We start from the raw sequence: 12,187 nt of genomic DNA, 5'->3' as shown, positions 1-12,187 counted from the left end.
GTGGCGCGATTTTTGTCATTTTTTATGATTCTCATAAGATCAATACAAGTATTCCCTTTCATTGACCGGCCACTACGGAGTTTTCATAACTAGAACCTAATCTTCAAAACCTATAGCATGAAATTTTAGTTTTGAGTTTTGACAACAAATCTGAGTATTGAAATATGTTAAAAAAACGCTTAATTTAAAGTTTTACATTAAAAACGATCTAAAACGTTTATAACTGCTCTTTTTTAAATAATATACTAGCACGTTTTTCAAAATTACTTAACTTCTGTTATAAATTTCACCCAAAACCATGTTCTTGGAGGCTTGTTCTGTGACGTGCGATCGTTTTTAATATAAAAGTTTAAATTCTGCGTTTTTAGTCATATTTCAAATGCCTCATATTTTTTGCGAAAAATCAAAATAGAATTTTCATGTTATAGCGGCTTCCCACGATCGGCGATTCTACAGATCAGCGCACACAGCCGATGAGCACGGACGGCAACGCACCACAGACAGAGCTCTTCCTACGGTCCGTGACAGTTTGTGTATGTCCGTCACAGTAGTGTTTGATTTAACTTCTTTCTTCTTTTTTAAGTCTTTAATTGAAACAGTACTAGTCTTCAATTGATTTTTTATTCGGTTCCATGCATCGTATATATCGTTCCGGTTCTTATGCTCTGGCGCCGTAGACTTCCATAAACTTGGATCTTTTTGATACAAATTTAAAAAATCAAAAATAACTTCGTTTGTCCATTTCATTTTTTTAGCAAAAAATTATAAAAAAATTGCGAAACAACTTTGACAATACTACAGACAACTACTCGTGTCAGCGAATGAACAACTTCTGACTTGTATTTGTCGTCCGCACCTTTGATGTTACCGACTCTCGATGGATAAGACGCACCAGCACAGACGTGCAAGTGCTACCACGGACGAGACATTTCTCACGGTGCGTGGGTGCGAGCTGGTCCGCAATATCGCCGATCGTGGGAAGCCGTTTTTAAAGGATTTGAAGTCTGGTCTCCAACAATAAAAATTTCACTACGACCGGTTAATGAAAGTAATAAATTTTATTACCTCACGGGAATTGTAAAAAATGGCAAAAATCGCGCAAAATTTATTTATTGAACAGCTTTATAGAAACTGACTTTGCGGCTAAATACAAAAAGTGCATACGAAACCTACAATCTTTACCTTTAAAATGCATTTTGAATTATATCGATAAAACACTCTGACCAAAAGATATCGAATTTTTAAAGTTGAGTTGATACAAATTTCATTTAACATTGATTTCGCGCGCGGAACTGACATTCAAAATCACCGGTTGCTTCAAACGTTGTTTCTCAGAGAACATGTTGATTCTACGAAAAAAGTGCTAATAAACATTTTTAATTAAAATTATCTCAGCTACATTTTTTATTAAAAACATTTTTTTTACGGTGTACAGATTCTTTATAAATCGATTTTTTGCGTTTTTATCCCCCTACTAGGGGGGTTTTATGGGGAAACTCGGTAGTTTAAGTAGTAAACTTTTTTGCATCTTTTCTGGGGTCCCAAAATTGATACTCTCGGCAAAATTCAGGTTGTTCGTATGATTTTTAGGAATCAAGTTTCTGACGACTGGGCTAATTAAGGAACGACTCATACGAACTTAAAAGCCATTTATTGTTACACAAACTTCTCATATTTTCAAGTTACTGTGATACTAATACACTAGCTTTTATGTGAGTTAGACGTAGGTAATAAAAAAAATTGTGATATAATGTATTTTGATTGATCGAATAGCCTCTTCAGAACTCTACAACTACGTCATACCGATGACGCCATGCACCCAACTTCTTTTAATAAGAATCTATATTTTCCCGTTAAATTTAAATGGACATCAAGACTCTAAAAACAGTAATACAGTTTTTGTTAAAATACAAGCTTTAAAATTTAACAAAGCAGTAAGTTCCCCATGACAGTATTAATATTAATTAATAATAACACAACAAAATTATTAGTAATACATATATACAATAATAATAAACATATACAGGGTGGTCCTTAAGTAATTGTACAAAAAGACAAAGTAGATTCTACACTTTAATATATTACGATTTAAGCGAAATTGCCTTAATAAAATATGTAATGATATTAAGAAAGACACAGAGTGTTAAATGGAAATTTAAAAAAAAAATCGCTATAACTTTCATGTTTGTGAACATTTATGTATATAAATTTACAACTAAGTACTTTTGAATATGGAAATTTAAAATTTGATGCACAATTTGATGTAGCTGATAGAGGGCGCCACATATGCGACACATGTGGCATAAAATTGCACTTAACTTTTTTGCTCTTCAAGTATTGCCCTGTATTTGTGACAAAAAATATTAAAGATACATTAGTTTAACAAAAAAAGGTGTACCTGTTAATAACTTCAAAACTCAACAGTTTTCGAGATAATCGCATTTTACAAATCAGCTGCATAATTCTGATTTAACGCAATTACTCCAGGCAACGAAGGAAAAATAGACAAAAACATCAATACTTCTGAATTTCGGTGTGAAATACTAATAGTTAACGAAATATTAAATAAAATAAATATATATCAGCAGGATAATTAATAATAGGATTTGAAAAAATAACAGAATAATAGGATTTTACATCAAACTTTTTACGTTTTATATTAAATTAAAGTTATAATCACAACATTTTATTTACAAACCAAATTAAAATATAGTTAAACTAAATAACATTAAACTTTTTGTCAAAGTAAGTGTTCGATATGTCCACCATTTTCTTTAATTCATTTGTCAATACATTCCATAAAAGATCGTCTCGTATTAAATAGCATCATTGATTCTAAAGAAACTGCTGCTAATGTGGTAGTGTACTATCTTGCATAAACCACATATTTTGCCTTAAGTTTGATGACAATTCTTCCAACAAATCAATAAAATTATTAAAAAATGTAAATAAATCTCTTCATTCAAATTACAAGGTAATTCGCATGTCCGTAAAAAATTTTTACCAATGGTTTCAAATGATACGTTTATTTGAAATACATGTTGAAAATGCCTTTCTCTCTTAAATGAGGATATTCAGTATCAGAAATGATTTTTCTTCCAATTAAAAAGACCATGGTGTGTAAATGTAATTTCGTTTGTAAAAAATATTCTATCGGCGAAGGAATGGTCAAGATTTTACCTGTTTCGGACATCATTTGCAAATCTACATGTTAAAGGTAAATCTGCTGACGATAGATTTTGCACACGTGTAAAATGATAAGGATGAAAATGCTTACGGTGTAGGATTTTTAAAGCTGAAGGTCTGCTGATTCCTAACGCTGAAGATTAACGTTGCGTACTTACTTGAGAATCATCGTCAACGCGAACCATTACTTCGTCTTCCTGATCACGCGTTATGATTTTCGGTCGTCCCAAGTTGTCACGTCTAGGACGAAATGAACCATTTTCGCCTAAAGAAATGTTTAAAAGTTTTCTCATATCCATATTAGAAAAATTATTATGCCTCGGTATTTTCTGCTTTTCTTTAATAAACCAAAATAAACACTGACAAATATTGGAAAAATCACTGATTAATCGAATCAAGACTTATTTTTAGTTATCAAAAGCATTCGTGACATCAGCCTAGTGTGTTAAAATTTCCCGTATTATATTGGGGTTGTCTACTGGCATCCAAAGAAGGTGGTAGCTACAGTAGCTGGCACTGTAGACTAGCGCGAAGCTTCATAATACCCACACACTATCTAATAGATTGCTTAGTCTATTTCTTACATTCATACTCTACGTCCACTTCAGTTAACCCCAAACTAACACCCAAATTATTACTGACATGTTTAAGTGTGAGATCTGAATTAGGCAATCTACATAAAGTAATCTATGTAATTTCATATTTCATTAGTTGACTTTCTATAGTAGTGTTAGTTGGACCTTTGGTCAATGCTCTATTTTATAGAATTTTGAAATGTGCAAATCACATCACCATGATTGTGACTCCTGATCCAAGTTGTCATATGTCAGATGTCACTTTAACATTTCCGTTAAGACCAGGAGCCATTATCTCTCCTGATGTCACCCAATATGTAGCTTCTTTGAATTTATAACAATGTTTAAACTGTTTGTCCGTTGTCTCGTGTTGTGTAAATGTATCAGTTAATGTTTATGACATTTACCATATATTGTTGGATAGCCTAACATTGACGAAGTAAGTCTAGACGTTATATTACATAAATTTTTTATCAAAAATCAACTTCGAGTTTTTTAGAAGTTAATTAATTTTTCTTCAGTTGAAAAAAGTTTCTTGACTTATTTCAGATACCCCTGAAGATGATCTAGGAGCGAAAGTACTTGGGCAAGATTTAATAAAAACTGTTCTCGATATCTGCCTTTTATTTGATTAAAATTTATTTATTCCAACATTCAACTTTTTGATCTACTCTCTCTAATTCCGCTTAATTCACCCGTCCCTTTGACTTTTTTCTAATGGTGTAATTGCATCTTATGTTTGTATGTAGAAACATTTTGCTATTAATAATTATTTAACTTGCATCACTACATATACGGTACACGGTCTGTAACTTACATTCACACTTAATAATTGCAGCACATGTTCATCTCCCTAAACAATTAAAATTTGGATGAATACCATTGGCAAAAACATATTCGTTCAAAGGTGAGAGCTCCAAATCTTACTAAACAAATATATTAGTTTTAAGTAATTTCCAACCATTCCAAAAATACCATTTTGTAGATTCGTAATCCTTGCCCTCATTTAAATGCAAGTCTTCTCATTGTTTTAAAGCAATATGTCCAAATCCCTAAAGTTTTATCGAGTAGTCACTAATGTCGCCAGATCTTATCCCATAGGATTTTTTTGGATGGCAAATAAAAAGAAAAATAAATTGTTGTATCGGTTAAAATTTTTTCGTCCTTATTTACTTATAAAACTTTAACGTATTCTTTAAAACATAACTGGTAAAATAAAATTTAGTACTGATTATAAACATTACTGTTTTAAGAACTTCACTGTCTATTAATATTTCAACGAAAACTATAGATTCCTACGTAAAAAGGGTAATGTTATGAGATCGTTATGGCGTAAATAGGAGTTATTGAAATTAAACTGAAAATTAAATTGAAAATTTAATAATTTTGGTTGAGCCTAGAAAATTTAATAATATTAACAATTTGAGGTTTCTAATCTAATCACGTTAATTATTTGTATGCATACACATAATTATAAGGAAAACTAGTAGCACAGAAACTCCCGAATTCATAGATACCTGTTGTTTCGCTGACCGTTGCTCCAAGACAGTCTTCGGGCCAGCCTGTCGCGTCGTAAACGTGACGTGACGTGACATAATACGTAAAAATATCACGTTAAGCAACGCGGTCGCGTGTGTATGCCGCAGACGGGGGCAGAGTGTCAAGGAACCAGAGTCGCCGCCACGGGTTCAAAGGGGAGGGTGGAAGCGATCGCCCCCCTCCTCGCAGGGACACCCTCAACCCCCACCACCCCTCACCGCGCTCTCCTGGACCTGGCCCTCGGCGGAATCAGAGTCCCGACCTTGACGGTGGGTTTTTTTCGATATTTTTGTTTCTTTAGTTTTTATTTCCAGTTTATTTTAAAATGGAATGATATATTTTTATAGATCCATTTGTATAGACATCTGCTGTCTCTGTATATATTTATATGTTCGATAAAATGACGCTGTAAAAACTGTTAAAATAACAAATGTTTATTTTTTATTCTTCAAGCAAAATGAAATAAAAATATTTAAAACTAATATTTCATTCATGGTCTATATATAATTAAACTATAGTATACTATAAAATTTAGTTGGTTAATTTCTTCTCATTAGTCATAAAAATAATGTTTTAGGAATGTATAGACACATCAATATGCCATAAAGTTACTTATCTTGTGTTGCAGAAAATATTCTTTTGTTGAGAAATATAAAAATGTCTATCTTCTGCAAAATCTGTGTAGTTGTATACCGGAGGATCATATATACTGTGGAGATCGATATCTTCGTTATCTGGGTCAATATAGACAAAAAATTGAAAAAAACTCCTAAATGCAATAATCCAATACATACAGACAGTGTCATAGAGCTAGAACGCATTCAACTACAGGCTATTTTAATGGAACACGCTGTATTTTCGTTTGCATTTCAATTATCATTATGCTTTACGTCATGTTAGTTGGTTTTATGATCCCATGTATCTCATGGTTTTTCCAAACCAATAGCTAAGTGAAAATCTTGATTCGACGCCCTGTATAATTAAGAATAGAGCACTGAGATTTAATTGCTTAGAACAAAAAACAGGGTGACATAAAATTCTCTTTATTTTTTCTAAGTGAAACTCTATATTTTTTATCAGAAATTAAATATTCATATTTAATTTTATAATATTAGCTGTACCTAAATGATAATATTTTAAGTTTATTTCATATTTCACGATCTACAACTAAAATTTAAGTAAATAAATTCTTTGATCCAATCGGTCCAATAAGTAGGTAAGCAGTCTCTTTTTAACTTGTATATACTTGAACCAGCGATGCTCCACTTTTTTGTCTAAAAAATACATTTTCGCGAGGTCTGCAAAATAGGCCTCCATGATGGCGATGAACTCCTCATTCGACTTAATTTCTGTCCAGCGGGTGACTTTTCCAAGTCACACAGGGACAAATCGTTAGAATACGGTGGATGGAGCAGCACCTCATAGCCTAATTCGGCCAATTTTCCCGTGGTGACCGAGAAGGTGTGAGTAATTGCGTTGTCCTTTTGACATTGCATTGAATTGGCCCTATAATTTGGCATACCAGAGCCCTGTGACCATTTTGCTCTTCTTCAGGTAGTTGATGTACATTACACCTTGTGAATCCTAGAGAACGACAGTCATCACCTCTTCGGCCGATAAGACAGCCTTCACTTTCATCGGAGCACGTTAGTTAAAAAAGGGTCACTGTTTCGACTACAACTTGGTTTCTGATGTATATTAGTGGATGAAGGTTTCGTCGAAGATCACGAGTCAATGTAAAATCTCCTTCGAATTGCTCTTAAACTGCGTCAAAAACTGCTCTGAATTGGTCTCATTGTTGCGCTTGTTGTCCGGTGTGAGCAAACGTGGCATCTATCGCGCCGATAGCTTTTTCATGTCGATAGATTCAAAATTCATGCAGGATATAACTCACACGGTCTTTTAAGATGCTTATTATCTTGCGCATATTTAATAGGCGGACTTTTAATACGAGACCGTGGATTTTTGTCAGGTTATCTTCTGTGGCAGCCGTTTTCGGGTAAAAAATGTGTGTAGTGGTTTTTGGATACCTGTAAAAAAATTCACACTGTTAGATGTAAAAAATATAATCACTAAACATATAAATTCAAAAAAGTACCTGGTTTCAGTTTGATAACTGGCATGGTAGTATTGCAAAAATGTATAAAAAAAAAATAAAAATATCTACAACATATTTTCAATGGTATCGTCAGATGTCCGGGTATTAACGCTCTGTATCTTCTTCTTCTCCTTCTTCTTCCTATTTATAAGCAATTTTGCTGGTTCATTGGTAGATTAATACCTCTATGGAAGGATGTCACTCCATCTTTTTCGCGGTCGTGCGATACTTCTTTTGCCGATTACTGACTAATCTCTTGCTATTTTGACGACACGGGTCTCCTTCATTCTGCTTATGTAGTTATTCCAGTCTTTTTTTTCTTTTTTTATATTGTGTCCATTCATTTATACACTGTACGTTATATTTTTTTCTAATGTCTTTACTTCTCTTTCGATCTCTTAGCGTCTTTCCTGTAATTCTTCTCAGTACTCTCATCTCTACCGTTTCCAGTAGCATTGTGTGTTGCGTTGTGGCTATGCCGGGTCTTGTTTCTAAGGCATATGTCATTATTGGTGTTATACTGACTTTATAAATTCTTAACTTCATCTTGGTGTTAATATGTATTTTTCGCCATATAGTGTTATTAAGGCATCCTGCCAGTCTATTTGCTTTTTGTACTTAATCTCTCACTTCTTTGTCCATGTCTCCATACTGAACAGTGTAATTCCCAGGTATTTTATTTCCATTACTTGTTCAATACTGATGCCATCAACTTTTATTTTAGATCTGGTTGGTTCTTTGCTAACCATTATTGTTTTAGTTTTCTGAGATGAGATTGTCATATTATATTATTTTGCTCTTATGTTAAATCTGTGGACCAGATCCCCCTTGTCTTATTCCGCTGCCTATTTCTATGGGTTCTTTAAGTTGTTCATCTATTCTGAATTCCATTTTGTTGTTTTGATAGATGTTTTCGATAGTTTTTCTAATATTTAGAGGAACTTCTCGATTATACATAAGATGGGTTACATCTTTGAGTATTACTCTTTTACAAACGCTTTCTTTAGGTCAATCGGACACAGAAATGCTGGTCTGTTAACGAAAACATAGTAGACACTGTTTTTGTTAAAAATTTATTTCGCAAAATATGAAATAGCTTTAAATCTTTTAAATCTTTAAAATATTTAAGTATAAAAATGGAGATTTGGAGATTTGGAGTATTTACTTTTTCTGGAATAATATGAAACATTTAAAAAAATCAGATAATTATTGGAGTCTGTTTTGTGCCATAATGTATAAAAATAATGTAAAATTTGGTCATTTGTCTTTGGAAGTTATTCTTGAGGCTTCGTTTTGTATACAGAGTGGCCCACTAATAACAGTTCACCCTAATATTTAGCAATATTAATCATATTTTATAATAATGCTGAAACAGGTTGACTTTTATTTTTATTCCATTTTTACGTTAAGGAGATCTGTCATTTGTCAACTAACTCCTAATCATTTCCAAAACTCCTAAACTTCAGATATAGAATGCATAGTTTGTGTACATCAATATACATCTTTCTATGATTGCTCTTTATATAATAACTATCTTTTTGTAAAAAACATAAATTTATTGCAAATGTTACACCTTTTAAATGCAATGCAAATGCAACTAAATTATAATAATAAAAATAATAAGCAAAATAAACTAAATTAATAAAATAATTCATTCAAAACAGTGTGCCCATACTGCCCATTAATCCAAGGATCCAAAAACAATTGCTAACTAAATTTGTATGCGATGTAAAAGTATTGACACATTAGCGAAACATGGTCGTTGCGTTTAATTTTTAATAGATGTCACACTTTCAAAAAATTAATATTTTTCATAAAATTGAACTAAATATGGAAAAAAATTACAAATGCCTGTCGAATGATGTGTCACAAATGGTATGTTCTCTATTAAAAATTAAGGGGTTGTGGAACTGAAAGTTAAGGGGTTGACAGATTATTACAGATGCCTATATCGTTGAAAGTTATCCTCTTTACAAAAAAAAAGTGATAGGTTTTAGTATTATCTCAAAATAGAATACATATTTAATACTCAGTGACCCACTGTGTAAATATAGTTACACAGGGAGTCGAATTAAATGAGATTATCACGTAAGGGAGATTCAATCGTTTGAAAACACTGACCCAAATAATTTACTTCTACTTGGTATGGAGATCACGTTTAAGATAATATCTACAAATTTTTTACTGGGATTTCTATATTTTTGTATATTATTTTACTTTTTATTTTTTGATTTAATATTTTTATTTGGTATTATTTTTTTCTTATTCTTGTTTTTATTCTTTCAGTGCAACCAATGATGTTATTATGACTGAAACTTACGAAAAAACAGAGAAATTATAAAATATTCAGAAGAAAACCACCCTAATACAGATTAAGACAATATTATTTTGTACACTTTTATATTATTAAGTATTTATATAAAAAGGAAAACTTATTGTCATATTTGTTAATTTTCTACAATTACATTTGATGTGAATGAATGAATTTTATTTTAAAATTTGATTATTGTTATAGTGATTATTTACTAAAGTAAAACAAAGATTTCAATTTTGCAGTTAAAATTTTTTTTAAATATAAAAATGATATGGAATAGTTAAATCAATTAATCAACTTTTATATTTTTTTCTTGTTGTTATTAATTGTCATCATATTTCACGTTCTATTAGCTTTCGTTAAAAACTTTTTGCTTCATAACAAATAAATTATCGGCAATGTAATAAATATTTTTAGTCAGCTCTTTTACTTCATCTCTGATCTATAACACACATACATATTTTCAAGATGTATATCATATTATCCTATTATCTCGTAGGTAGTATCCGTGTAACGAGTTTTCCTTTGACCGGTGTTTGTTGTCGTTATATGCGATACCACATGAATGATGGTAAATTACTTTGTTTTCCTTGGATACATCTTTTTTCTATTTTCAGTTTATTAAATTTCTAGGCATCACATTATCTAGCTACGTAAAGCTCGAAACTGAAGTGGAAGATCAAGTGAATAGATCAAACAGAGCCGCAGGCTACCTGAATAAAAGAATATGGAAAAATAAAAATATCGGGAAAGAAATGAAAGGCAGAATTCACCAAAACAGTCATCAGACCAATAATGACATACGTGGCAGAAACCCGACCTGATACAGAGAGGACAAAAAGGATGTTAGAAATAGCAGAAATGAAAACACTTAGAAAAATTGATATTAAGACACTATGGGACAAAGCTAGAACTACAGATATACAACGTAGATGCAAGGAGGAGAACATCAAGAACTGGGTAAGAAATAGAAGAGTAGAATGGACTGATCATATAAGCCGAATGACAACAAAGAGAGTAGTAAAGACGGCAAGAGACGGTTCCCCAATAGGAAGACGATCAGTAGGAAGACCACGAAAACGATAGAACGACAACTTACTGGAGGCTTATTGAAAAACAGTCAGAGTCAGGTCTACGTAAAAAGAAGAGAAAGAAGAAGTATGCGTTTATCATACGTATAACATACTCCATACAGTATTTGCTATATCTTTTTCTTCTTCTTCTAATGGCGCTACAACCCATTGTCGGTCTTGGCCTGCTTAGGAACGTACTCAGATACTTTCCTTCGCCACTGCCTGATGTTCATGGTTTTAAGATCTTTCATATTTATTTGTCATATATCATATGCAATTTTTCAAATAAGTCATTTTTTTATCTCGTTGAGAATATTTTTAAGTTATGCTCATATCCTTTACTGTTATTTTTATTTTATTACGATATATTGAGTGTGATACGTAGATGATATGATTTCCCAAGTTTTTCACTAATTTTTATTTGTTATCAATTTCGTAGTGAAACTTTTTGATTGTTGTCTTTTTGATATATCTACATTCCGATCTTTATTTTTGTTTATTTAGATATTAGCACTATGTTTACTTTCAATAATAAATTATAATACTCCTAAAAATTTTAGAAATAAATTAATTACAGAAATACTGTCACGTGCTAGTTTACAAAGCTGCTTATTCAGATATTTTATTTTACAATCAAAATACAATAAAATGTTTTTATTGTTATTTATTTTAAACGTAAATAAAAAGTTTTCCTTTCTATATATCATTTACTTTAATCATTTGATACTTTTCATATATTCCTTTTGCTTATGCAAAACAATTTATTATTTTCACAAACTTATAGAGCTTATTATTTGATTTGTTAATAAAAAAATACACATACTATTTATTGATTTTCTTTCTTTCTGTAACCAATTGCAAATATTTTCACAGACACTGCTGTTGCACAGTAATTTCGTAAAATATATCGAGATATAGAATATGTTTGTGTTAGTTAACGTAACATTTCATTTAGAAAAGCAGGTAAAACATAATGCTTTGATAAAGTGAATCGAATGGACCTTTTCTAGGACAAAAGGGTAGTTTTGTTTTCTTGTAAAAGAGTTTGAATAAATCTTGTATGTTAATTTCTTGCAAATGTTAAACAAAGAAGTAAAACGCTTTGTGTAGATTTATAAACAAAAAAAATTTATAATAAAGAATTGATCCGGCCATCCGTCAATCACTTGATTTGTCACGTCACAAAATATTGAGCTCGGGGGGGATCTTTCCATTATATCGAGTCCTATATGAACTAGTATGCTGGATTATCCGCCAAAAATTGTCGTAGAATGTGGACGTCGCAAATAGTACCATTTTGTGCATGATTTTAGAGAAATATTTACAAAAAACCAGCTGTTTAATTTTCTCTAGAATAATCTTTAAATTAACACTAATAATAGAGGTATTATCCTCCTCACTC

The 12,187-nt window shown here is 31.6% G+C and overlaps 1 protein-coding gene across 4 annotated transcripts in view; it reads left to right on the top strand.

Annotated features, from left to right (window-relative positions):
- The window catches only part of Glut1 (Glucose transporter 1), a 481,871-nt gene extending 470,277 nt beyond the window's left edge, over window positions 1–11,594 (top strand). For 2 of the 4 annotated variants that reach the window (XM_072520663.1, XM_072520662.1), the window contains one exon: window positions 9,685–11,594. In XM_072520663.1, the coding sequence (XP_072376764.1) occupies window positions 9,685–9,739 (55 nt within the window). In that variant the 3' untranslated portion in view covers window positions 9,740–11,594. The remainder of the gene's footprint in view (window positions 1–9,684) is intronic. The other 2 variants (XM_072520665.1, XM_072520664.1) reach the window with 1 other exon arrangement.
- The last annotated feature ends 593 nt before the right edge of the window (window positions 11,595–12,187 follow it).

This window comes from Diabrotica undecimpunctata, chromosome 1 (genome assembly GCF_040954645.1).
Source record: "Diabrotica undecimpunctata isolate CICGRU chromosome 1, icDiaUnde3, whole genome shotgun sequence".
Taxonomy (NCBI): Eukaryota; Metazoa; Arthropoda; class Insecta; order Coleoptera; family Chrysomelidae; genus Diabrotica; species Diabrotica undecimpunctata.
This window is presented reverse-complemented; position numbering and strand designations above follow the sequence as displayed.